This window comes from Hyaena hyaena, unplaced genomic scaffold, assembly GCF_003009895.1.
Source record: "Hyaena hyaena isolate Hyena2069 unplaced genomic scaffold, ASM300989v1 scaffold_57, whole genome shotgun sequence".
NCBI classification, from domain to species: domain Eukaryota; kingdom Metazoa; phylum Chordata; class Mammalia; order Carnivora; family Hyaenidae; genus Hyaena; species Hyaena hyaena.
Window position 1 is genome coordinate 2,880,639 of NW_024080690.1, and position 27,399 is coordinate 2,908,037.

General features: G+C 40.7%; 1 protein-coding gene and 1 pseudogene across 2 annotated transcripts in view; one reads left to right on the forward strand and one right to left on the reverse strand.

The window, feature by feature from the left end:
* Positions 1-6,730: 6,730 nt before the first annotated feature.
* The window catches only part of ANAPC1 (anaphase promoting complex subunit 1), a 94,236-nt gene continuing 73,567 nt past the window's right edge, over positions 6,731-27,399 (reverse strand). For both annotated transcript variants that reach the window (XM_039231746.1, XM_039231747.1), the window contains 9 exons: positions 26,704-26,821; positions 25,702-25,779; positions 25,275-25,342; positions 24,121-24,259; positions 22,167-22,253; positions 20,385-20,480; positions 18,573-18,771; positions 12,564-12,698; positions 6,731-7,051 (listed from right to left, as the gene is read on the reverse strand). In XM_039231746.1, the coding sequence (XP_039087677.1) occupies positions 6,936-7,051; positions 12,564-12,698; positions 18,573-18,771; positions 20,385-20,480; positions 22,167-22,253; positions 24,121-24,259; positions 25,275-25,342; positions 25,702-25,779; positions 26,704-26,821 (1,036 nt within the window). In that variant the 3' untranslated portion in view covers positions 6,731-6,935. The remainder of the gene's footprint in view (positions 7,052-12,563; positions 12,699-18,572; positions 18,772-20,384; positions 20,481-22,166; positions 22,254-24,120; positions 24,260-25,274; positions 25,343-25,701; positions 25,780-26,703; positions 26,822-27,399) is intronic.
* LOC120231539 lies at positions 14,454-14,748 on the forward strand (annotated as a pseudogene).

Here is a 27,399-nt window from a genome sequence, read left to right on the forward strand (position 1 = left end):
TACGCCAGAACCTCAACATGCCAAAGAAAACAGCAATGGTTGCCACAATAAAAAAGAGACAAATAATGTCTCCTGGGGCTGCTCTTGGGTCTGGTCACTTGTAAGAGCAATGAGGGTGGCAGCTGATTTTGCCTGAGCCCCTTTCCAACATGCACTGTGTGGTGAGCTGATGAGAACTTCCTCACTCAAGAGTTTGCCTTCCGCTCTGATCTCGCTTTCTTTTCTTGTAGCTCCCGCCTACTCCCCTGCCTCCCCCTGCCTCCCTCTGCCCCGACACCAAGCTGCTGCCTCCTTCGCAGCAGCCTCCCGGAGACACAGCGGGACAGCATCTGGCCTCCAGCTTTCCTCAGAGCTACAGGAAAGAGGGTGCAGAGAGAGCCAGGACCACGGTAGCCTGAAGAGCACAGTGGCCCCCCAACCTTCCAGTGGGTGTCAGCCAGCAAAGGCCCTGACCCCTGGACAACCTGGAAGAGCACAATAGTAACATGGAGGGGAGACTAAACCAAGATTCCAGAGAAGGAGCCTTTGCAGAGACTGAGGACAGGCAGAGGGAGAGGGAACAGAAAGTCTGGGAAGAGATCTGGACCACTGAGGAGGAAGTGAAGGAAGAGGCCAAAGAAACAGCTAGAAGATGGTGAGGAAAAGAGGAGGAGACAGGAAGGGGAGAAATGCCCTGGGAGACAGGACGAGGCGAGGCCGTTCTAGACAATCAGCATCTTGGGGACAGTTGTCCTTGGAGCACTTCCTGACAATCTGCTAGAAAACAGCCTCATCCAATGAAAAGACAGTGGGGAAGTCCAGCCAGCAGACTAGCGAAGGCACTGAGCGCATTGATGTGTGGATCTAAGGCTGAAACAAGAGTGGGAATGAGAGGGGGGTATCCTATGCCATCATACACTCTGACATTATAGAAATAACCCAACTTTCAAAATGAGAGAAGGGAGAGGAGAAGGGAGGGGCTCATGAGCAGCTGCTTGAGGGAGAGGTGGGGAGGTCCCAGGGTGCCATCAAGGCCAGAAACAAGGCAGTGAGAGCCAAGGTTAAAAAAAAAAAGGGAGTCCTGTGAGGATACTAGTGTTAAATGTAGTCACAAAAACAGAAGCTATGCTGAATGCCAAAGTAATGAATATGACAAATTTTAAGAGAGTAAAGGAAACAGATCAAATAAAGATACATGGTAAATATAAGAAATATAGTAGAAGTATAATCTAAAAAATGAGGCTCAACTGAGATCAGTCATATTATTTGTATTAATGAAGCTGAACTCACTACTAAAAGAAACAGATTTTCAGACTAATTTGCAAAGCAAAACCCAGCACTCTGAGATTATCCTTAAATCATTCAGAGGCACTAACAATAAGGCGAGGGGCATGTACCATGTAAACGCTCTCAAATGAGAGTAGGGATTGTGATCTTGATACCACGGGAAGGAACACTCAGGTGCAAAACCCTTCAGACACTAAAAAGGATGCCTGGGATGGGGATGGGGGGTAGGAACTGGAGGGTCGGTGTCCAGCGTTACAGGCAATTCCAGGCCTGGGTTGGTCCAGTATAGCTCGATTTGCTCAGTGATGTTCATAGATTTTCCAGTGCTCTCGATAGGTAGAGAGACAGGTAGGTAGGTGGGTAGATAGGTAGATAGATAGACAAATATATATAGCTATTTTAGATAGGAAATCTAATTATTAGACAATAATTATAATTACCATACACTGTCTAGCTCTTTACTGCCTTTTTCCCATGGAAATGATTGATCTTGACACGTAATTTCTGAAAACGACAATGTTCCCAGGAACCTCACAGTCAAGCAGTAATAAGGTGATTCCTTTCAGGAAGCCATACGGTGGCTGTTCAAGCCTCTCTATCTCATGAAGGCTTAGCATTTTCTTCTTGAGTCCTCTAGAACTTTCCAGTTCAAATAATCACAGTACTTACGGTCTGTGACACCTAGTCCTTGCAGCCCCAGAAGTCCAAGGTAGAAACAGCTGGGCTAAGAGGTGGTTTCTCTCCTGACTCACGCATCTAAGTGACTCAGTCCCAGGAAGTTTGGCACAAAACTTGGTCAACGCAAATCATCCCAGCATACGTTCTTCCTTTAGTCCCCTCAGTGTTTTAGGGAGAAACCCACGGCCCCTCAGGGAGGTCACTGACACTGTGGCCTGAAGTGAGTACCATCCAGATGAGTTGGTGCATGGATTACAGGATTGCCACGAAATCTTGGGGTTTCAGAGCACACCTGAGGGTTTGATAACAGAAAAGGAAAGTGAACAGCACTGGGAGATAGCCAAGGGGCTGGAAATTCCATGAGCAAAACCAGGGGAGACCAGGTGGTGGTGAGTGGTTTTTATGGGACTCCGGGATGGGGCTGAGTTCATACCTGGGTCACTGTATCCCACATAACAGCACGGGGTTTGCTCAGGAACTACGAAGAAAGGATGTTGATAAAGGGAAGCAGACGGATGGGTTTGGGGAGCAGAGGACAGAGAAGCCTCTGCAAAACTCCAGAACCTTGGGGGCGGGAGCACCTGTCACAGCTACTAGGAGTGGCTTCCTGCAGCCAGATGTGCACCATCTGCCCTCGTGTCTGCCCGTGACGAGTGCAGCAGAGTAAGGACTTCACCGCCTCTTCCACCTCCAGGCCTCCCGTAGGCATCCTGGCTCCTCACAGTGGCCTCGCTTACGTGGCCCCACTTGGAAACAGCTGGAGGCTGAGCAAAGACAAGAGGGGGTGGTGAAGATGCTGAATTGTCACCAGTCCACACAGAGGGCACAGTGAGGTGACCCACAAATTGGAGAAACAGAGAGGGAGTTTGGAGCAAGATGACACAAGACAGCACCCACACCCCCCTTGCCCCCTGGGGATCTGCGGAAATTTCAAGTGCAGGGTGATGCTCATCTAGATCTTACCATGCAGGAAGTCTGCAGCTAGGGAAGCCCATTGCAAGGGTTAGCTAATGATTCTTCCACTGTTGAAGAGTTGTGTAAACTTACCCACATTTCCAGTCGATGAGACTATCTTCTTGGTCTATGGAATAGCACACAGGGAGTAAAATATTCTTGCTTAAATGAAAAACAGGCACAAATATGAACGCAAGACAAATGAAAGAACACGAGTGGCACTAACTAGCTTCCAAACACCTATGTGATGTGATTCCCCAGATCATGATCTAGCATGTCTGGGTTCTGGAAGGCCATGGAATACAGCCCCACAAGGCAGCATACCTGAATGTAAGACTAGAGATGGATCCATTAACTCCAGAGACAAGGCAACAGATTTCACACCACAGTATTCGAGCGAAAGCAGTGGAAATTTATGAACATGCAGCTATTTACAGATATTCACAGATTTTACTGAATGTAAATGTTTCTAAATTTCCTATTTCATAATATACCACAGAATAGGAAGAAATATTTTTAGCTGAAGGAGAAATTTTTAATTGAGATGGTTGTTATATGACCAAGAAAGCAACACGCAGACTAACTCAGTGAATCTAATTCGAAGAAATTGCACAAAGGCCTCTGTTTTTTGAAAGATGCGCATAGAAAGGAAGGGTCCAGAAACTGCCTGGTGCAACGTACTAACGTACATTTATCCTGCCTCTGTCTCAGCATCTACTAGGCTAGGAAGAAAGGCTTGAACCAGGTGCAGGGGTTAGAAGCAGTGTGGTCTGAAAGTCCAGGCTGGTGAGGGTTGTGCTGGAGAGCAGTGTAGCCTGGGGTCAGCCCCCTCAGTCAGTGAGCCTCAGGGGTCTCAGCTATAGAAAGAGGGGCGGGACAAGATGCCACCAGAGAGATCTTCCACTGTTGACATTTTTGTAACTGCCTGTAGACTGAAGGCCCTGCCCTCTGAGCAACCCCTCCTCCCCATCCCAGTATCTCTTTCACTCAAGGACGTAAGATGGAGCAAAGCCAGAGGACGGCAAACAGGCAAGTCTGTCCTTAACCCCAGGCAAGAATTAATGATATGGTTTTAGGGGATTTTCTTTCAATTTAGCAAAAAAAAGACTCTCCCACAGCTTATGACTAATGAGACGCAAGCAATGTTTTTCAGAGTAGGGGAACCCTGGCTGGCCCTTGGAAGCAGAAAAGACAGTCACCTGGGAAGCTTTGTAAACCACGTGGGTATCTGCAGCATGCTGCTAACAGAGGCCTCTAGCCTGGGGAAACCCTCTTAGTAGCTGCCCCTCCAACCTCCCCTCTGCTTCCTTCCACTGGTGGTTGAAAACTGCAGATACCTCGGGGCACAGAGGTAACCAAGTCCTGTCCCCTCCTCCATAGCTTATTTGGAGAGAGCTAAGGCATTTTCTATAAAATGTGGTATGAAGATAGAGGAACCCAGATGAGCCCCCAACCCTGTATGCGAGGCAACAAAGTCTTCTGGTTTGGACCTCAAATTGGTCAATGGCCTTCCAACTTGACCCAGCCCCCAACATCCTGTCCTGACGTTGGCCTATTCCTGTCCCTCAGACTGAACTTTGACATGGCTTTCCTCAGAATCGACATGTCCATTCCTCTGACAATCCCTGCCTTGGCTCCACCTGCTCTGGCTTCAACTCGGAATCCCAGCTCCCATCCTCTCGCCGGTCTGCCCAGCAGGCACACTGGCCTCCCACCAAGTGAGTCTGTACATGGATTATCAGGCTGAGAGATGAGAGGCCAGCTCCTTCTGGCTTCCTCTGGGATGTCAGAGGATCCTGCGAGCTGGGATCACCATAAGCTATGAAGTTGGCTGGTTTCTACACAAAGCATGAGAAAGTGGCCTTACTCAAGTAAGATTAGGCTCTGGAGGGCTGAACCCAATGGACACTCCTGCTAGGGCCTGGCGTCCATGCCTCTTTGCTGCCCACAAGTTCATGCCTTCACTCCTCCATAAGACACTCAAGGGAGAAGCACAGATGTCAGCACCCATCAGGGAGATGATAATCTGAGGGTGTGTGTGTATGTGTGCATAACTATGGTTTCTTTAATTATGTCTGTTTATGGAACCATTTATATCTGTTTAAGTAGAACAAATGAATGTGGGGAATTATGAGTAAGTTAGGAACCATACTGCGACAGACATTAAGTAACTAGTACTCACCAGCATCTGGTTCTCCTCTTCTTCATGGACATCCAAAAGAATAGTCACACGAGGTGGGTCAATTTGACTACTTCCTACCAACAAGTGTAACTGGAAATGACATGTGCCACTTTTGGGCCAAAATCCTTAAGAGCCAGATGCATTTCTCAGCTCTTCCCTTGTCTTAACTCTGAGAAGGCTGAAATATTCTGTATGGTGAGAGCTACTCTCCACATTTTTTGAGAACCCATAAATACTGGGATTCATTTCTTAGATGATTCTAGCATGTCTGCTCAAGAGAAAACTGCCAAGAATACCCTCTCTGCTCCCTCCCACCTAACCACTAGTCCCAAACTATCAAGACAAAGCTTTCTCTGAGAATGCCCCATTTTTGTTTTTGTTGGCAACATTCTAATGTCTGTTCTCTCTCCTATATGAAAATTCATAGTGTGCAAATAAAGGTCTCTCAAGTAATTCTTCAGAGAAAAGCATACAAATTAGGAACAACTGAGACTAAAAGTAGCAACAGTTGCTCAGATACTGAGTTCTTAAAATGTTGATTCAAGTGGAATTTCTGTAACCTACCATTTTAATTTTAATCATAAGAAAAACCAGCTAAGGCTGGCTCACTTGGTGGAGCGTGTGACTCTTGATCTAGGGGTGAGTTCAAGCCCCACATCGAGTGTAGAGGCTGCTTAGAAAAATAAAATCTTTAAAAAGAGAAAGAAGAAAAACTAGCTAAGTGTGAAGGGGAAGCACATTCTCCCCGCCTAGCCAGCCACATCTTGTCTACGTTGTACACGCAGGAGCACATCCTTGGGGCAAGCATGCAGATGGAATACTGAGAGTCTACAGAGAAGCAGTCTGCTTCTAGATGCATGCCTTGTAAACGCATGGCCCTTCTGCAGAAGCAAATGCCACATGGGTTTTTGCCAAAATCTCACTGGAAACATTTCTATTTATTTTAATGCTTACATTTGAGGCTAAAGAGCAAAATTCAGGATGTGGAAATATGAAATCACTGAATGGATCTTGCCAGTGTGGTCCCACTGGCCATTCAGAGAGCAGAGGGCACATGGCAGAATCCAGACGGCAGGGAGTTTTCTTCTTCCTGTACTGGAAACCTGAAGCTGGAGCACCTTTATGTGAGTATCTTTCATCATTACTTAGTCTGGCAACTTTTGATACAGGTGTACATTCTCCAAACGTTGGGTGGAAATGGACTGTCCTTTATTTCTAAATCTAATTTCTGAAGACCTCTCAATAGTGGGAATTTCATATTTTCTCTATTTAAAGCAGGCTTCATGTTGGGCAGTTCTTCATTAGGGCAGAAATGTCCTCCTGTACAAGGTGACTGCTCACACTATGAGGATGCCTGGCACTGTCACACCAAGTACAAACTAATTTTAGACAGGAAACTGTGACATCTTAGGAGATGCTAAAAACCACTCCTCTGCTGCAGAGTAAAACTTGATGACAGAGCTTCTTTAAAAACCTGCATTTTTTAGCACAGTCACATCACCTGAATAGCCACAGTTGAAAGACTTTAAAAACTAATAGCCACTCCAGCCCGCACTGCTCTATTCTCTGAAACCCCAAACTAAAGTAAGCATCAAGAGCTAGGAAAACAAACCAAAAAACTTTATTTACAAAAGTAAATTTTAACTCACTTTTATATATCATATAATGTTAATGCCAACAGCAACAGAGCCTCTGGAACACTGAAAACACTTGAATTTTAAAATACACTAAGGTTTGTGCGGCTCATTTCCCCCTAGTTAGATTATAAAACTTATAAACATTTCATCAGCTTTGTTGTTTGGTCGTGTTTCTGAGCAGAAGTCACGTTTCGGGGTAGGTTTACCACCAGACACGATCACATAACCATTGGCTGTGGATTTCCAAGAAGCAAAGGAGCCAATCTTAGCAAAGCTCGCACTGGCATTTTCAGATGTTGAAACTTGAAGAGGAGTTCAGCAAAGCTTGTGCTCCCTAAAGAAATGGAAATGGGGGGAAAGTCACTCCACTAAATAAATTCAGCAGTATACCCTTTTGAGGAAGCTTCAGACACAATCACATTTAAAGCTGGCATTCTTCCCTTTGAAAATAAGTCCCCAAAGACACTAAGTTATGAATTTCCCAAATCAAAATATAATTTGATGTAACTTTGAATTTATCCATCCTGTATTTCAGAAAGTGACCTGAGCTACATTTGAAACTATTACTATTATTTAATTATATATTACTTAAATATAATTAATAAATAGGCCTATCTACTTTCAACTACCATAATCTATGTCCTCAGTATGTACCTGAAAAAAGAACACAGGCTTAAAAGGAGTCACAGAGAAGTTTGATTTAATGCCTCAACCTCCAAGAAGCAATGGTTCTCAACCTTGGCTTCACAGAGATTCCAACGTCATTCACGTGGAATGCAGCCTGAACATCTGGAGATTTGAAAGCTGCCCAGGTAATTTTGATGCACAGCCACGGTCAAGAACCACTGTTCTAAAGGAAGTAGGAAGTGAATTACCTAAAACTCCTATTAAGCATCATCTTCCTTGCTGCCTCTATCCCACCAAATGTAACTGTCCACTACTCTTCTCCTAGCCCCAGAATATACAAATATATGATCCCTGCAACTTGAGGCCACAGCAAGCAACCTAGCAGACAGCAGAGGGGACAGGATCACAGGATCTCATGAAGATGGACAGGGAAAAGTCTCACAATATGATCAAGAGGCTTTCTGACTAAAGACATGACTAACACAAGAAAGAGTTCTGCTACACAGGATATGAGAAAGGCAACTACTTCTCCTATTTACTTCGATTGATTGGCCTCTGCCAATCAGCTGAATTAAATGTTTTTAATAAAGCTCTACAGTAATTAAGGTAAATTTCCTATTTAATTGTTACTCTAGGGGCGCCTGGGTGGCTCAGTTGAGCATCCGACTTCAGCTCAGGTCATGATCTCACAGTTTGTGGGATCGGGCCCCATGTCAGGCTTTGTGCTGACAGCTAGCTCGGAGCCTGGAGCCTGCTTCTGATTCTGTGTCTCCCTCTCTCTCTGATCCTCTCACGCTGTCTCTATCTCTCTCAGAAATAAAATAATAATAATAATAATAATTGTTACTCTATGGTGTTCCCCACACTTTGCTAAAACCCAAGCACAGAGAGTAAAGACATAGAGGAAGATATGAAACAACTCCAAAATACTGATACACTATGGAATCTAACAGACCATTTACATTTATTGTGATATTGAAATGGTTGGGTTTAAACATATCATCTTGCTATGTGTTTTCTATTTGTTCCATCTCTTCTCTGTTCCCCACTGTCCTCTTTTGGATGGAGTATTTTCTATGATTTTTTTGATTCCATTATAGCTCCTTTGTTGCATTAAGTTCTGACTCTGTTTTCTTACATTAGTAATTGCTTTGTGACTTACAGCATATACCTTTAAATTATCAAAGATTACCTTCAAGTGAGATTATACCACTTCACATATCAGCCTTCCAAGAGTACGTTCATTTCTCCCTTCCCAGGCTTTGAGCCACTGTTGTCACACTTTTCATGTTTTATAAACCCCATAGTACATTGTTATTATTTTCATTTTGTTCTTTTAAAAAGTTTTAAAAGAAATAAACCTTGCCTATTTACCCATGTAGTTACCATTTCCAAAGTTCTGCATTCCTTTGTGTAGACCCCTATTTCCAGCTGATATTATTTTCCCTCAGCCCAAAGGACTTAGTAGACAACATGTCCAGTAGTGTGGATCTGCTGGATTCTTTCAGCTTTTGTATGTCTGAAAAAGCTTTATTTCATAGTCATTTTTTTTGAAAGATATTTTTGCTAGGTGTAAAATTCTAAGAAGACTTATTTTTTCCTGAGTCAGTTACTCCACTAATTTATCACTTACACTGCTTCCTACAAGAAATACATAGTCACTCTTATTTTATCTGTGTATAACATGTCTTTTTCCTTCTAGCTGCTGTTTAGACTGTTTTTTTAATTTTTTTTTTAAATGTTTATTTTTGAGAGAGACAGATAGAGTGTGAGTGGGGGAGAAGCAGAAAGAGAGGGAGACACAGAATTTGAAGCAGGCTCCAGGCTCTGAGCTGTCCACACAGAGTGTGACACGGGGCTCAAACCCACAAACCGTGAGATCATGAACTGAGCTGAAGTCAGACACTCAACTGACTGAGCCACCCAGGTGCCTCAAGACTTTTTCATCACCAGCCTTGGGCAATCTGGTTATGATGTACCTTAGTGTAATTTTATTCATATTTCTCATGCTTGGGATTCACTGAATTTCTTGAATCTGTGGATTTATAGTTTTCACCAATTTGGAAAATTTCCAGCTATTATTTCTGCAAATATTTTTTCTGTCACCCCGCCTCTGCAATTTCTCTCATCTTCAGGGACTCCAATCACATTTAAATTAGGCCTTAAGTTCCACAGTTTACTTCATATTTAATACTTTGTTTCTTCGTTTTCTTTTTTTTCTTCTTTTACGTTTGCATTTAATTTTGGACAGTTTCTACTGCTATGTCTTCAAGCTTGCTAATTTATTATATGGAATGTCTAATCTGCCCATTAAACCCATTCAATGTACTCTTCATCTTAAAAAGTTCAGTTACAGTCTTTTATATCTTCTATGTCTCTCAATGTTCTGAAATACAGAATAGTTATAAAAACTGTTCTAATGCCCTTGTTTGCTAATTAGAACATCTGGGTCAATTCTAGGTCAGTTGTAATTGATTTTTCATCTCATTATATAGGTCCTATTTTCCTGTTTCTTTGTATACCAGATATTGTGAATTTACCTTCTTGGGTACTGGTTATTTTTGCATTTCCATATTCTTGAGCCTTGCTTTAGAACTACATTTCTTCAAAAACAGTTTAATCCTTTTAAGATTTATTAGGTGGGACCAAATACAATCAGGTCTACTTAGTCTAGGGCTTCCCATTACTAGAGCAAGACCCTTCTGAGTATCTATGGCCCCTTAAATTATGAAGTTGTGGGAACAGGCACTGTTCCTGAACCTGTGTAAGCAACTGGTAATCCATGCAGACAATTCTTCTTCCAGTCTCAAATAATTTCTTCACATGCATGTGCTGACCAGTAAGTCCTCTTCTGAGAGTTGAGGGGGATCCTCTGCAGATATCTGGCACGCTTTGTGTAGCTCTCACCTCTCTAGCACTCCATCTTGTAAACTCTAGCTCCCTGGGTCTCCCTGTATTCTCAGATCTGTCACCTCACTTCTAGGCTCAGGGTGCCTGGGTGGCTCAGTGATTAAGGGTCCGACTCTTGATATTGGCCTGGGTCATGATCTCAAAATTTGTGAAATCAAGCCCCGTGTCGGTCTCTGCACTGACAGCGTGAAGACTGCTTGGGATTCTCTCATTCTCTCTCTCTTCTCTCTGCCCCTCCCCTGCTTGTTCTTGTGCTCGCTCACTGTCTCGCTCTCTCTCTCTCTCTCTCAAAATAAACATTTAAAAAAATTTTTTTAAAGAAGACTTCTAGGCTCCACCTGGGTTCTTGCTCCCTCCCCACAGTCTGGGACAATCATAGGGATTATTTCATTGTTTCTCATCTCTCAGGGATCACTGTTCTTGATTGCCTGATATACAAAGCACCAAAAGCCATTGCTTCATATGCACTGTCCAGGTTTTTGGTTCCTGCCTGCAGAGTAAATCAAATTCCTGTTATCCCATCCTGGCTGGAAACGAAAGTCTATGCTTCAAATCTTTTTCCTATTTTTAGTAGTTTGACTATTATGTGACGAGGTGTGGTCTTCTACATATCTGTCCTGCTTACAATTCACTGTAAGTTGATGTCCATTATCCATTTTTCAAAACCCTTAGCCTTAGTGTCTGCAGCTGTTGCTGAAATCTTTGTCCACATTTTTAGCCTCCTAGCTTCTTCCAGATTTCTTAAAAGTCTTATCCTGTGCACGTGCAGGTTAAGATTTGCTAAGTGTCTCAAGGAAAAGAGTACGTCCAGTTTTTGAGTTATTATTCCTGTTGTTCCCTCCTACCTGGGATTTAACTCCTCAAGTTCTAGGTTCTCATGCAATTGTTAACCCAAGCTCTGTCCTCTGCCCAGCAGCACTGCTGGGACTCTACTTCTTGTACTATGAACTGGCAAATGCCTTTCAGAGAAAGCCAGAGTAAACGCGCAGTTTCTTCATTTTGCTTCCCTTCTCTCGGGGACTGTGGCCCCTCAATCAAGTCTGGCCACCATGACTGCTACTAGTTCTTTTAAATAGCTATCTTAGGGGCACCTGGGTGGCTCAGTCGGTTAAGCATCTGACTTTGGCTCAGGCCACAATCTCAGTAAGTTAGAGCCCCACGCCGGGCTCTGTGCTGACAGCTCGGAGCCTGGAGCCTGCTTCAGATTCTGTGTCTCCCTCTCTATCTGCCTCTCCCCAGCTCACACTTTGTCTCTCTCTCTTTAAAATGAATAAACTTCAAAATAAAAAAATGTTTTTAATAAATAGCTGTTTTATATGGTCTGTCAAGTTTTATACTTGTTTCTGTGGGAAAATCAACCCAATATAAGCAATTCCCTCATGGCTATAACTAGAAGTCTCCAGACAGTACATTTTTATCTGAGGTCTTCAAAACAGCAATAAACTAGTAATGTTATTAACTTTTAAATGATTAAATGAAGCAATCTTTGCTCTTCTTAAAACAATTTTTAGGGTGTCTGGGTGGCTTCAGTTAACGGTTAAGTGTTCAACTTCAGCTCAGGTCATGATCTCACAGTTCGTGAGTTCAAACCCTGCATTGGGCCCTGTGCTGTCAGCTCAGAGCCTAGAGCCTACTTTGGATCCTGTGTCTCCCTCTTTCTCTCTGCCCCTCACCTGCTCTCTCTCTGTCTCAAAATGATAAATAAAACATTAAAAAAAATTTTAACAATTTTTGAATCCTCAATTAGTAAGCAGAAATTTGAAAGTAATATAAATAAAGGTACTCAGAATTAATTATATTTTATGATTCAGATTACTAGGAAAACTCTATATGTGATTACATATGCTAAAAAATACAGTGAGATGCCAATATCTTAAAACTCTGTACTATAAAAACATTAAAATTCATACAAAATCAGGTACCTGGTCATTTTAAAGCTTTATAATATTAGAAATAAATATTATGTAATTAAAAAGAAACATCCAAACTAAAAACCCAAAAAATAAGAAAAATAACTTTAATAAAATTCAAGTAAGAGAAAAATAATATATCCTTTTGATGATTTAGTAGTATATACTGGTGTTTGGGGCTCTTTGAAGAAGAATCCATCCTCTTCTAAATGTAAATAAAAGCTTATGCATGTGTAAAGTTCAGATATCTTTTTAGAAAAAGCTCCTAACACCAAACATGAATGAAGACCAAAGCCTAACTAGAGAAAGTAACTCACTAGAAATGCCTCCTACCAAGAAACTTAAAAACTAAATGAGTCACTAAGATAGGTACTGAAGGGGGGTTAGGTCTGCAATTACCTTCCAGTCCTACAGATGGCAGGTGCCATGGCGCTGGTACCGAGTGGTAGACGAGGAAACAGGCCAGCATGCTCAGCTGAGACTCCTCAAAGGGCTGCCCGTGGAGGTAAGCGTGCACACACACGTCACCCCCGGCTGTGAGAGAAGCACAAATGGAACTAAAGCAACTGATGGCAGAACTGAGAGGCTAAGGAGTGCCTTCCTTTTATTATTTTGTCATCCAGAACTCATGAAGCACTTACCATGCACTAGCTGGGCATTAGAGCTCCAGTGGTAAAGCAGTTAGAGGGCATGTCACCACAGAGTTTGGAGGGTTGTAAGGGACAGTGACATTTACACAAATAATGATACAAATAAATGTGCAATGAGAAATTGGGATGAGTGCTATAAAGATGTAGTGGTCACTGAGGTTGTCTCTCCAAACACCCATCTTACAGCCCTTCCCTCCAGAATACATTTGCGGGGACTGACTTCAGCTCCAGAACGGGTCAGATTTCTCAAACTCTGAATGCACCAGAATCACGTGGAGGGCTGATTAAAACGCAGATGAGTGGGCCTCATCCCCAAAGTTTCTTAGATGGGGTCAGAAAAATTACATTTCTAACAAGCTGTCAGGTGACGCTGCCACGGCTCCAGAGACCACACTTTGAGAACCACTGGTCTTGGTCCACAAGGCAATCCCACTCTTAACACAGTGATTGATTGGTTTAGGGACCAGCAGACCTAAGCTTTCCAGCAAGACACATTCTTTTCCACAGGGACTGACTGCGGAATGTGCATGAGCTCCAATTCAAGCCAGAGACCGAGGAGATGCTTGACAATATGTCTGCTAGAGGCTTTTGGGAAAGTGATTTCCTCATTGTTATGGCAAAGCTCCCAGAAGGAATTCTATTCCTCCTCTGTGCAAAATACTGACCTTGAGGCAAGAAACAGCCATTTTATTACTATAAGAAAAAGCACCCAGAGGATAAAGCCATGGCACAGAGTATAAATAATGGAACCTCAGAGAAATGGAGCTGAAGCACTAGCATTAGATGACCCTTAGCCCACCTTACTTGTGGATTTCCAATAACAAAAGCTTATATGTGTCCTTACTGTTTAAGCCAGGTTGAGTTAGGCCTTCTGTTACTTATAGACAAAGGCATTTTGATACATAAAGAAAAGGAGGAGGAAGAGGGGGGAAGGGAGGAAAGAACAGGGTGTGGGAGGGAGGGAGGAAAGGAGAGAGAAAAAGAGAGAGAAATAAAGATGGCAGGAAAGCTGCCTAAAGTAGTATGGTCTTAGAAGGCCTACGTGAAAGGGGCACTTATATTGAGGCTATAAGAATAAATGTAAGTTGAGTAGGCACAGAATAAAAGAAAGCAGCATATTTAACAGATCTATGCAAAAGAAAAAACCATAAGAGACTACTATGAGTAACTACATGCCAACAAATTAGACAACCTAGAAGAAATGGATAAAGGGCAAAGTCCTAGAAACATGGGTCTTTTAAGACTGAAACCTGAAGAAATAGAAAATCTGAATAGACTGATTATTGGTAAGGAGAATGAATCGGTAATCTAAAACCTCCCAGCAAGTAAAAGTTCAGGACCAGATGGCTTCCCTGGTGGATTTTACCAAACATTCAAACAAAATTCAACACATATTGTTCTCAAACCCTTCCAAAAAACTGGAGAAGGGAATGCTTCCAAACTCATTTTACATGGCCAGAATTAACTCAACATCAAAACCAAACAAGGACACCACAAAAAAAGAAAATTACAAACCAATTATCCCTAATGAACACAGATGCAAAAATCTGCAACAAAATATTAGCCAACTGAAGTCAACAATACATTAAAAGGGGTCCCCACCACACCTATGGCCAAAGTTTCAACAGACCTCACCAAAATGCTATCTCAAATGGAATATGCCATGGAAACCATGATGTTCAGGTTTCACAAGTTTGCTGGGGACAAAGGCAAAGGAGGACCTGAAAGTACTCATGGAAAACGAGTTCTCTGGATTTTTGGAAAATCAGAAAGACCTTCTGGTGATGGACAAATTAATGAAGGATGTGGACCAGTGTTGGGATGGTAAGGTAGGCTTCTAGGGCTTCTTTTCGCTGACTGCTGGGCTCACCATCACATGCAATGAGTATTCCATGGTATACGTGAAGCAGAAAGGAAAGAAGCAGGTAGCGTGAGCAGCCTGATGAGAGTTCTCTTAAAGGGTCTCTTAAGGAATCTGCCCCACAGCTTCCCCTTGTATAAGGGATTCCGTGAGCAGATCAGGACCCTCAGAAACTATACAAGCAAAATCCAACCCTCATTTGACAAGCAGTGAAAGAAAAGTCAGTGAAAGCTAGATAAGGTTTTGATTTTTATATTGTTTATGTACAATATATACAATCTTACCCTCAATAAACAAATTCCTTTTTAGTTCCTCAAACACAACAACGACAACAACAACAACAAAAACAAAATACAATACTTTGGAAGTATCACATATATACTTTATATATGATCCTTTGGAAGGATCATATACACCACAATCAAGTGGGATTTATTCCAGGAATGCAAGGATGGTCCAACATCTACAAATCAGAGTGATATAGCATATTAACAAAATAAAGGATAAAAATCACATGATCTCAATAGATGTCAAAAAAGCATTTAACAAAATTCAGCATCCATTTATGACAAAAACACTAAGTGGCTAAAAAGAAATGTACCTTAACATAATAAAGGCCATATATGACAAAGCCATAGTTAACACCATACTCAACACTGAAAAGCAAACAGCTTTTCATTTAAGATAAGGAACAAGACAAGGACGCCCACTCTTGCCACTTTTTATTCAACACAGTAGTAGAGGTTCTACCCATAGCAATTAGGCAAGAAGAAATAAAAGGCATCCAACCTGGAAAGGAAGATTTAAAACTATACTACAAAACTACAGCAATCTAATAGTTCGTATTAGATGCATAAAAGCACACAGATCAACAGAACTGAGAGCCCCAAAATAAACACATACATATAAGGTTAATTAATTTACAACAAGAGAGTCAAGAATATACAATGGAGGGGTGCCTGGGTGGCTTAGTCGGTTAAGTGTCCGACTTTGGCTCAGGTCATGATCTCACGGTTCATGGGTTCCAGCCCCACATCAGGCTCTGTGCTAACAGCCAGCTCAGAGCCTGGAGCCTGTTTCGGATTCTGTGTCTCCCTCTCTCTCTGACCCTCCCCTGCTCACGCTGTCTCTCTCTCTCTCCTAGAAATAAATAAAACATTAAAAAAAAATTTAAAAAAAAAAAAAAAAAAGAATATACAATGGAGTAAGGATCCTCTCTTCATTAAAGTGGTGATAGGGAAAATGGATAGCCACATGCCAAAAACCGAAAATGGACCATTTTACACTATAAACAAAAACTAACTCAAAATGTGTTAAAGACCTAAATGTGAGACCTGAAACTATAATACTCCTAGAAGAAAACATAGGTAGTAAGATCCTTGACATTATTCTTTGGTGTTGAATTTTTGGAATGACTCCAAAAACAAAGGCAACAAAAGCAAAAATAAACAAGTGGGACTATCTCAACTAAAAAACTTCTGCACAGCAAAGGAAACCATCAACAAAATGAAAAGGCAATTTCCTAAATGGAAAAACGTATCTGCAAATCATATACCCAATAAGGGGTTAATACCCAAAATATACGAAAAACAAAACATCCTCAACAGCAAAAAAAAAAAAAAAAAAAAAATCCAATTAATGTGCAGGGGATCTAAATAGACATTTTTTCCCAAGAACACATACAGAAGGCTAACAGATTCATGAAAGATGTTCAACATCACTATTAGAGATATGTAAACCACAATGAAGTATCACCCCACACCTGTTGGAATGGCCATTATGAAAAAGACAGGAAATAATAAATGTTGGAGAGAATATGGAAAACAGGGAACCCTCTTGTACTGTTGGTAGGAATGCAAACTGGTGCAGCCACTATGGAAAACAGTATGGAGGTTCCTCAAAACATTAAAAAAAGATCTATCATGTGATCCAGCAATCCCACCGTGGGTATTTATCCAAAGAAAACAGAACCACTAAACCAAAAAGACACTCAGTTCATTGCAGCATTATTTACCATAGCCAAGATATGGAGGCAACCTAAGAGTCCATCAACGGATAAAGATGTGGTATATATACACAAGGGAATATTACTCCGCCATACAAAAAAAAAAAAAAAAAGAAATCTTGCCATCTGCAACAACATGGATGGACCTTGAGGGTGTTATACGAAGTGAAATAAGTCGGATAAAGAAGGACAAATACACAGATTTCATGTATATGTGGAACCTAAAAAACAAAACAAAACTCGTATGCACAGAGAACAGAGTGGTGGTTATCACAGGGGAAGGGGGTTGTGAGATAGGTAAAAAGGGTGAAAGGTGTCAACTAGTACACTCGACTTACTATGGTGATCACTTTGCTGTATATACAAATATCTGATTATTATGCTGTACACCTGAAACTAATATAATGCATTCTATTGAAACCAATACAAAATTGGAATCAATTTTACCTCAATTTATAAAGTGACGGTTCTTCACTAAAAAAATAAATGCACATTTTTGGCAATCATAGTGGCAAGTCAAATTTGGTAAAGAACAGTGTTGTAAACCACCAAATGCCCTAAAAGAGCAATAAGAAAAAAAGGAATTCAGGGCACTATTTTAGAAAGTGCTCTAGTCACTGCCAAAGTTTCATTACTGACACAAAATGTGCAAATTAGACAATCTGAAAAGGTTAAAAGACATACTTCTTAGCAAGAGCAAAGGTCTGCTATGGGTGATCAAATGCTGAGCTGAATACAAAATGTCAAAACCTATATAATAATGTGTAATTTTCCCCCCAAAAATGAGATTTTTTAAAAGTTTAAAACTACATGACCTTTTGAATTCAGAGAGAACGTGATAGAACAATGTAGGTATTAAACAAACACTTGGAGTGTGAAATTGTCGTTTTCCATGTATATCCCTCACAATCTGGTTTACAAATTTTTTTCCAGAAATGTATTTCCAATATTACAGTAGATAGTTTGTATCTTAATTATATTCAAGCACAGTTAATATAACAACTGTCAAGATAGTAATCTACTGGTTACTAACAGCTTTAAAACATCAAGAATTGTTACTACTTATGTTACCACAGTTAGTATTTACCCAAAACTGGATGCTGTCAGATATGTATCAGAAGGTATCTGAATGAACTGAAAGAGTAAAAAAGACCAAGGAGTTGACTAAAAATCAATTTCAGACATCTATCACACACCAGACAGGTCTCCACAAATCAGAAGGCCATCACTTGCCTCATATGTGGTACAATTACTTCTACATTATTAGGAGTAACTTCACCATTCCCCTGCAGTCACAAGTCTGTACTTCTAAACCCAGTCACCTGATGTCCCAGGTTCCCACTGACTGACTCACAGAGCTGGTAAAACAAACATTCACTCTAAGCACATATCAAGTTTTCAGTGTACATACAGTGGAGGTACAAGAAAGGGAAGAAAACAGCTACTGATTTCACAAGTAGGTGACAGGCTACACCCCTAAGAAAGCAGAGAGAGGCGCTGGAAAAGAAACAAGATCTGATGCTAGAAAAGCTAAAACAAGTTTCTAAGTGTCAAGTGGTATTTAAAACACTATATATATATATATATCAATCACACACACATACATACACATGCACGTGCATGTGTAATATATATGTGTGTGTATAATAGACACGCACGTGTGTGTGTGTGTGTGTGTGTTTCCTCAATGGTGTATTAAGCAGAGTTAAATATACTTTTTAAAGAAGCTGCAGTAAATAATCAGAGTCCAATTCATGACTGAAAACATTAAATCTATAACCGTTCTAGCTTATACTCAGATTTATCTTACTTACCAACAAAAGAAAATGTCACAACAGAAAAGCCTGAGTCCAGATGTATCTTAAAAGCACAGGGCACAATGCTATTATTACCTTGTAGCCACTGGTCCAGAGTATTATCAATAGTGCACTTTACAACCGGGAGGAACTCAGAGTTCATAAAGAGCCCCCGCTTAGGGTGGTTCTGCAGCCGCTCCTGATGGCTCCTGGAGCTGAAAAACTCTAACACCAACTTTATCTGCCAAAGTTCAGATGTCTCAGACATCTCTCTTCTTCCTAGTCTTCTCATAGCCTTGAAGACACAAAAGGAAAAGCAGTCCACTTCTTGTAAGAAAGAGTGCAGGAGTCCTGCCTCTTCCTCAGAGTTGTATGACAGTATTTTTTAAATGTGGCTCCTAGATCAATAAGGGGTAGAGGGGAATCCATTTCATGCTTTGATGCCATCTGCCCCACAGAAGAGCCCTCCACTGGGTGCAGATACACGTCTACTCTCTTCAATACAATCCCCACATAAATAGCTTTCAGGTAAAAGCAACAATGGAAAATGAGCTCATTTTTGCCTCAATAGCTCTGAAAAATGAAAAGCCCCCAGGTCTGCTGCCAGTGGGTACAATGACTTGGCCAGGATCAGGTCAGGGATCCCAGGGCTCAGAAGGCAAACCCACTACTACGAATAATACTGCTCTTGGGACCCATCTGCAAAGCCACCATGGCTGCAAGCAGCAGAGATCTGTAGATACCTGCCCACGACTGTGAATGGATAACGGTTCAGAGCATAAAAAGGGAATGCACAACTCATTACTTGGCTGCTATACACAGAGGTGCTGTGAGAAAGCAGTGTCAGTGTGGGTATCATATAATCATACTTTTCAATTAAAAAATGTGGACAGACACCAGACAATAATGTCATTCTGGGCCCATCTGGTTATATTAGAAGGTGCCTTTTAATTAAGAATATTACTTAACAGAATGTGATTTGCAGGTTTTAGGGAATTATCCCCTGCCTAGATGTCAGTTTCCCTAAATGTATTTTGTCGTTACAGATTATTTCCTTTGGCTTTAAACACTGAGTCCCAAATACTTATCTGTGAATTCATCACATCATATTCACTTAAAGAATTGTTTAAAAACACAGACCTGGACCTCATCCCAGAAATTCTGATTCAGTAGATGACATAGAATGGGATTTGAAGATCTGTATTTTTAAGATTCCTCATATGAATTTAAGCCAAGTTAAAAAAAAAAAAAAAAAAAAAACTACTGGCTTAGCTTAACTGTAATTTTGGGTCTGAAAGTCATATGACATAAGTAACCTAAACTGATAAATTGGTCTGATCGTTTAGGGACATTATTAAGCATTGTTTTCTACATTACAACTTTTAGGCTCTTTTAAAACAGCAGTAACACAAAAGAAAGTTAAAAGTGAACTCCAGTTTCCTAAATTACTACATACTGATCCCATAACCTCTTGCAAGGTGAATCACCCAGGCATAATTTCACATTACTGCCATCACTAGGGCATTATTTGTTCACTTCCTGTTCACTGGCATATTCTTTCCATGAAGAGGCTTTGTGAGGAAGGAGGTAAGAGACCACCCAAGGATGCTGGGGGAGAAAGCGGGGAAATGTTCTCTTCCCCTGCTAATCAGGGGAAGAGGAAAAAAGGGAAGAACGAGGACCGAAGAGTAAGACAGCCCACTAAGGGGCATTTCTGTCATCAATTCTAAGCTTTGTTTGCTATATATAGAGCTTTCAAATTTTATAGGGCTTCCCTTTTGTGAATTTCTAAAAGCAAATGAGAAACCAAAAAGATGGGACACATAGGGAACCTTACCTCGTTCTTCAGTTATGTTACTTACAATACAGTATAAATCTCACCAGAATTAGAACGTATTTTGGCCATACCTGATCCATTGCTATGTATGCAGGCAACATCTCTGGGGTCTCCTGAGTGACACACTCATAGAGTACTGAAGAAAACAGATCCAGAATTTCCTGTTTCTGTGGAAAATCAGAAACGTTTTAGAGCACATCAAGGTACATTCCAAAATCAATTCAAGATTGTATCCCAACTACTATGGCCCATTCTTCAGCGCTGCAGTCAATGACATAGGATAAAAGAGCTATCTCTTTATAAAATCATAGTGAATGCAACACTAAACACCAATAAAATACAATAAAGTCCCAAAGGACAGTTATGGATATAAGTACTGTGAGGAGAGGAAGGATCAGCAGGGGTAAATGAGCAAACAGGAAACCATGGAGAGACGCCCTGGGTTAGGCTGGCAAGAGCAAGATCCAGAAAGAAAACCCAGCATCCACAGATGCAGCAGAAACACTGAGCAGAACAGGCATGGAACAAGCCACGGCCAAATCCACCCAGGCTCAAGGGCAAGCACAGACTTCCAGCAGAGTCCTGTGGCCTCGAGTGCATGCCCAGCCCTTCCTAGCTGTGTGGTCTCGGGCATGTGAGATCTCTGAGTGGGATTTCTTCATCTGTAAACCAGGAATGATAAAGTACCTACCCTCAGAGTCAGAAAAATGAGAAAGTTACATAAAGTACTGAGCAAAGTATCCAGTAAATAGTACAGACTCAATATGTTAAAGAGATTTAAGTTATCTCATTTGACCCTCAAATCAACAATGTAAGGTCGGTTCTACCATAATCCTACTTTTTGAAATGAGGAAACTGCATCTTGGAAGGTTAAAAATTTTCCCAGAGCCACATGCACTTATAGGCAACAGGCCACCAGTCCCAGATAGCAAATTCCTACATCCAAGCTTTGCCATCTGCAATGAAAGATTAAATAACATATCCACTGGGCACCTTTGAATTCCTAAGAGAACAACAGTTTTCTGACCAACAGAAAAACGTGTCATAAAATACAGAGGAATAATAAGAATATGTAAGAGAAAGGTAAGAAACACTGAAAATAGCAATCAGTACAAGAATGCACGTAAGAAAATATCACCTATTGAAATTACTGTCTTAGAAATTTTAAGTTGCTTTACTTACACACACACACACACACACACACACACACACACAGAGGAATATTATTCAGCCATCAAAAAGAATGAAGTCTTGCCATTTGCAATGACATGGATGGAGCTAATTGTACTATGCTAAGCGATATAAGTCAATCAAAGACAAATACCATATGATTTCACTCATATGTGGAATTTAAGAAACAAAACAGATGAACATATGGGAAAGGGGAGAAAAAAGAAGAAAAAGGAAACAAACACAAGACACCCTTAACAACAGAGAACAAACTGAGCGTTGATGGAGGGAGGTGGGTGGGAACAGGCGAGGAGGGTGATGGGTATTAAGGAGGGTACTGGTGATGATGTACGTAGTGATGAATCACTGAATTCTACTCCTGAAACTAATATTGCACTGTATGTTAACTAAAATTTAGATAGAAAATTTTTTTAAATAAAAGAAAATTAAAAAAGGAAAAAAAAGAAATTTTATGTTGTTTCTTCTATCAAGGTGGGAAATTACCGAATTTAATAGTTTTAGTCTATGAAAAAATGCGTATTTGCCAAGCAAAAATCATCCAACGTACCTGAGGTATATCATCAATCCCAAAGACAGGTCCAGATGTTACAGAGCTTTACAGTGGTGTCCTCAAACAGTGACAAATTACAGTCTAACAGCTAAGCAAAACATATGATACATACCTGACCCATGTTCACAGTTGGTTTGCAGAAATATTCAGCAAATGACAGAAGTGCTGGATCAGAAGTGAATGCTGAAATTGTTTCTGGCTAAAAAACAAACAGCAACAAATATAAGTGAGATATCAGAGGTTATTTTCCTTACTGCTCAAATTGTAATATATGCAGCTGTAAGAAATCTACCTCATTGTTTTCACACAATGTTCCCATAAAGCCCAAGGCTGTATAAACTTGATAGAGCTTCACCAACCTATTCTGCTAAGAAGTTACAAGAAGCTTTTCTGCACAAGCCAAATATGAGCTACTGATTTATCAAAGGCCAATAATAAATAAGTCTTTCTCACAAAATTTGCCCCAAAAAGGCTCTCCGCTCTCCTTCATTAACTAACTGAAAAACAAATAAGAAAGTAGAACTGTTACTGAAAAGGTAAGGACAAAAGACTACCACTCAAGCCACTTACAAATAGGTAAAGACTGGATACTTCCACTTATATGAGGATCCTAGAATAATCAAATTCGGAAACAGAAAGCAGAATGGCAGGTGCCTGGGGCCGGGAAGAAGGAACAAGGAGCTGGGGTTCAATGGGTACAGAGGTTCAGTTTACACAATCAGAGAGCCCTGCAGACAGATGGTAGTGGTGACTGCACGACAGAGTGAATGGACCGATACTACTGAACTATATACACTTTAAAAAAGGCTGTGATACAAATTTTATTTGTATTTTACCACAAAAAAAAAAATTGGACAAAAAAAGAATATCACTCCTGGTTCAAGACTGAAAATGGAATATAAAAGTATTAAGAAGTATTACCATTTCCCATTGAGGTTTATATTTTACTTCTGAATTCCCAGCAAGCAGGAAATTGAGATGTCTTTCAATATGTAATTTCCCAATTCAAAATCAAGTGTAAACTTATCTATTTTCTTTATAAATTAGAGTCTTTTAGATGGGCTCTAATTTATATAAACAATAGTGCTTAAGTTAAACAGCATTCAAAAATCCTTCAAAACTATTTCATAGACAACCCAGCAAATCCTGCCGAACAAAATACACTGATGTCAACTACATGTATTTAAACCCTAGGAACTATCATAAAGGCTCGGTCATAAGTAACTGGCTCAAAATGAACTGTGTGTTCAATTAAAATAAACACTATCTCCTTATGAGGGAACACAAAGAATGCTAATCCAGTCCTCAGATCACCACTCAGACAGTACGCCAGCCACATTTCTGCCTCTACAACTACCCTCCAGGGGTCCCAATTGCTTTAAACAGCCACTCGATAGATCTTCAGCAGGAACACATTTGCTCAGGGAATTCCTGAAAACTACAGTTAAGCTGAGACATTTATTTCACTGTTAGATGGCAGAGCACATTTCTAGCATGGGGAACTTATCTGAGGTCTGGAGTGTAGAGTAAAATATGCACTGACCACTAAGGCAATGAGATTAACTACTTTTTCATTCTAAATACACTTGAATTAGCAGTCAAGTACTATGAGAATCATAGAGCAAACTGATAAAATAAAGCTGTCATCACTTTATCGTCACCAAGATTTAAGCAACAAACAGGGGATGCGAGTTAAAAATGAAACTAGTGCTACCTTACAAAAAAATTTCTCTCTTTCTGCCATGAATTAGGCAAGTCTTAACAATGTGAAGATTAATAAGTAAAACTATTAAACTAAACATTTTTATAGTGTTGAGATATACTGTCCCTGCTGCTAAATGTAAAGCATCCTTAGAGTCCTGGCAGGTGGCCCACATTGTACCGCGGTTGCCACACGAAACAACAGACCCACGGCCGTTCAGTCTTGACAATCTGCAGCAACGAGACAGAGCAGATTCGCCTGAACGGTACCATAACTGTCATCACACTAGTACATGCTTTGGGTGGAGAAGTGGGATTTGTAATTATTCCCTCTCACGCTTGAGCTTTTAGGCAATCAATACTACCTTGAAGGCTCGAGCTTCAGAGTTCCTGTTAGCGACAGTCTGGGCCAACAAACTTTGCCACCCCATTGGATCTTCCTTATAGGAGAGCTGACCCGCTCTGAGCTTAACATACAGAACCCCATCCTTAGAAAGGATTGATCTGAAAGAAAACAAGAATAAATTTTATAGGACATATTATTTACAGTTCTCAGCTGGAAACACCATGTCTCCCCACACCATGGTCAGAGGAGAGGACGTCTTTATCATTTTCCAGTAAGGTATATGATTATTTACTGTGTCTAAGGCAAATGAGTCCCTACGAGAAAGCCAAAATAAAGTTCTACTTTTCTTTGGTGTTGAGGTTCATGGAACTTGTTCAGTAAGAAGGGGCTCTGCTCAAGCGTGAACTTCAAAGGCAGTATTTTATCTGACACCTCTTCATATTCCCTTTACTCTCTAGCACTATGAGTGGGGCACTGGAAGTACTAAGTATCTGTTGACTGGTTTGCAGCAGGAAAAAAAAATGCTGCAAACCTGAAAAGAACAATATAGAAAACAGCTAACATATTGATAGTTTAAGGGAAAAATAAGTTGGGCCCAAACCATAACAATTTTTATGGGCCTGTTAAACTTTCTGGAAGTTTAAACCCCTAACTTATATGCTACTTGATACACAATATTAACACTCTGTTCATTAAATTACTTACATATGACTATTTCCACCCAAAAGCAATCTATCATAATTTTAATTTTATGAGAACAATCCAACAAAAGAATGGTAAAAAGATGCAAAAGATGTGGTCTGACAAACATCAATGGCTATAAATTCCTTTTGTAGAAAATGACACACATGCCAGCCTTATTTTTTTTTCTAGCCTTACTTTCTTACACTGATTCCCTCTCATTACTGCTACAACGGACAATTCCATTACCGTACTAACTTACGTCACTTCAAGTTTCTCACTGAGTAAACATAACTGTTTTCTAAACTTCATCTCCTAATACAAACTCTGTTTCAAAGTTAGAGACCACTTTATTCAAAATATACTCTACATACTGTCCTGAACGAGATCAAAGGGTGACAAGGACCATTCCAGGAAATAATCTGCAATTTCTGCCTTCCCAGATACTTCTATTCACTTCACAGATACATCTAAGAAATTCAATATACTTACTTCAAGTGTTGTGTTCCCTTGCTTAAATCTATGAGCAGTTCCCAGTATCGTGGCCCTTTTACTTTAATCTGCCAAGACAAATGTGAACACAGTCAATCCAAAGCTAAAAAAGTGCCAGTTTGACAAAATGAAACCCATGTTTCTCAGAGGAGAGAAAACAACTAGGCTAGAAAGAGTCACTGAAAAGTTAACAAGATCCATGTCCAGACATAAGTGTCTGGGAATCCAGTTCTGAGGCCATCTAACCTAGCAGTAAAGACCTCCAAGTAAAGACTTTCTCTCTTCCTCATGACAACTCCTGGGGCTGCTTTCCGATTTCCTACAGAAGATGGAGAAAGCAGAGGCTTTTCTTAGCTACCTCTGATGCTCTACTGTTCTAGCTGAACTGATCCCTTGCATACATCTCCCTAAATCACATCGCACTTACCTGCTTTAAAAGGTGGAGTTCTGGAAGAAGGGTAGGGGCCATCAATTCTTCTTTGGTTTGTTCATACCACTGAGTACCCTTTACAAATGTAAAAGAACAGCTACAGTTCACTATGTAGTTATGGGAAGCTACAAAGAAACAGCATCTCCACTCTGTCCTTCTTCCCCACAGTTTGTACAGATTGTCAAATGGCATAAAATGCCGTAAGATATCAAGTCTTAAAGGGCTAAGTGTACAATCCTTTGCCGGACCTGTATCACCTTATATCAACCACTTCGAACTTTGCACTTTACATGCTAGCAGTGCACTTCTGAGGCCTCTGGGCTTTTGTACACGTTGTCTTCCCTACTGGGAACATGCCCCTGCTCAGGTGGCCCAAGCACTGTGTCTACCATGACAACTTCCCCAATCCTCAACAGCTGGATGGGTCATTTCTCCTCTGCTCCCCCTGCATTCTACACATACCCCCAATTACCACTCTCTATTCTTACTGCATCCATGCCTGGCCACCCAATGGGCAGAAGTTCCGGAAGGAATATGACAATTTAATTTTTGCACCCCAGAGCCTAGCATAGTTTTGATACACAGAAAGTACTTAATAATATCCTGAATGAAGGAAGGACAGATACATGACTTACTTATATAATCTGTGTATCTAAATCAAAGATCTCTCACCAACTATATGATCTTGGGCTTTAAAACACCCTGCAAACAAATCTAAGAATAGTTCTAATTAACTCTTCTTTAGAACACGGACATTTCCAAACGCCAGGCTGTACGGACAAAAGAGCAACTGATGACCTCTAAAATATCACTCTCTGAGACTATAAATAAGCCCAAATGGCCCGGCAGGATGTACACAAATTTTAGAAGCTTCAATTTTCATAAGAGGTTAATTCAGTACTGCCATCTTTCAAAGGACAACATATTTGAAATATTTTGAGTTGCAAAGCTGTATCAGTGGTAGCAAAATTACAAATAAATGCAAGGAGGAAGAATTACCTTATAGGTCACTTCTAAGAGGGCATAGCAGGGCATGTTTGTATCCACATCCACAGGCACCAGGAGCCTGGGTTCAGCAGCCAGCACGTACAGGTGCCGCAGAGCCTGGAGATGATACCTACCCACAGAAAGCACAGGGAGGAGGTAACAAGCAGGGGACAACAGTGTGAGCTCTACGACCTGCTGCTGTGACTCCCCCCCCACAAACCATAACAGAAGCTGGGGTACTATCTTCCCATGACAGCAATCCTAAAGGACGACAAGATTCAGTTAAAAAGTAAGGGACAGATTCTCTTTAAAAAATTACAAACACACGATCTTTGGTCCCAGAATTCCTTACATGCAGTTTCACAACTGAGACATTTTATAGATAAGGAGGTAAAAATTCTCTTAACATGAAAATAATTCATCACTTATAAAATGTCTCAAATAATCCTTTTCTGCCCCACACAGGCATCTTTTTACCTTCCAAGGGACTTATTTCTAGCTATTTGGTTTTCTGGCTTCAGGATTGGTAGAAGAGGGAGAAGGAAGGCTCTTCTACATACATATACTTGTACACAAATGCATACAGGAATCTAGGACACCAAAACTAACGGGTGAGATTACGATAATATTTCTCCTTCTGTGTGCTTTTCTGAGTTTTTAAAAATATTTTTTTAAACTTTAAAATTTATATTTCAGCATTCAGACAGA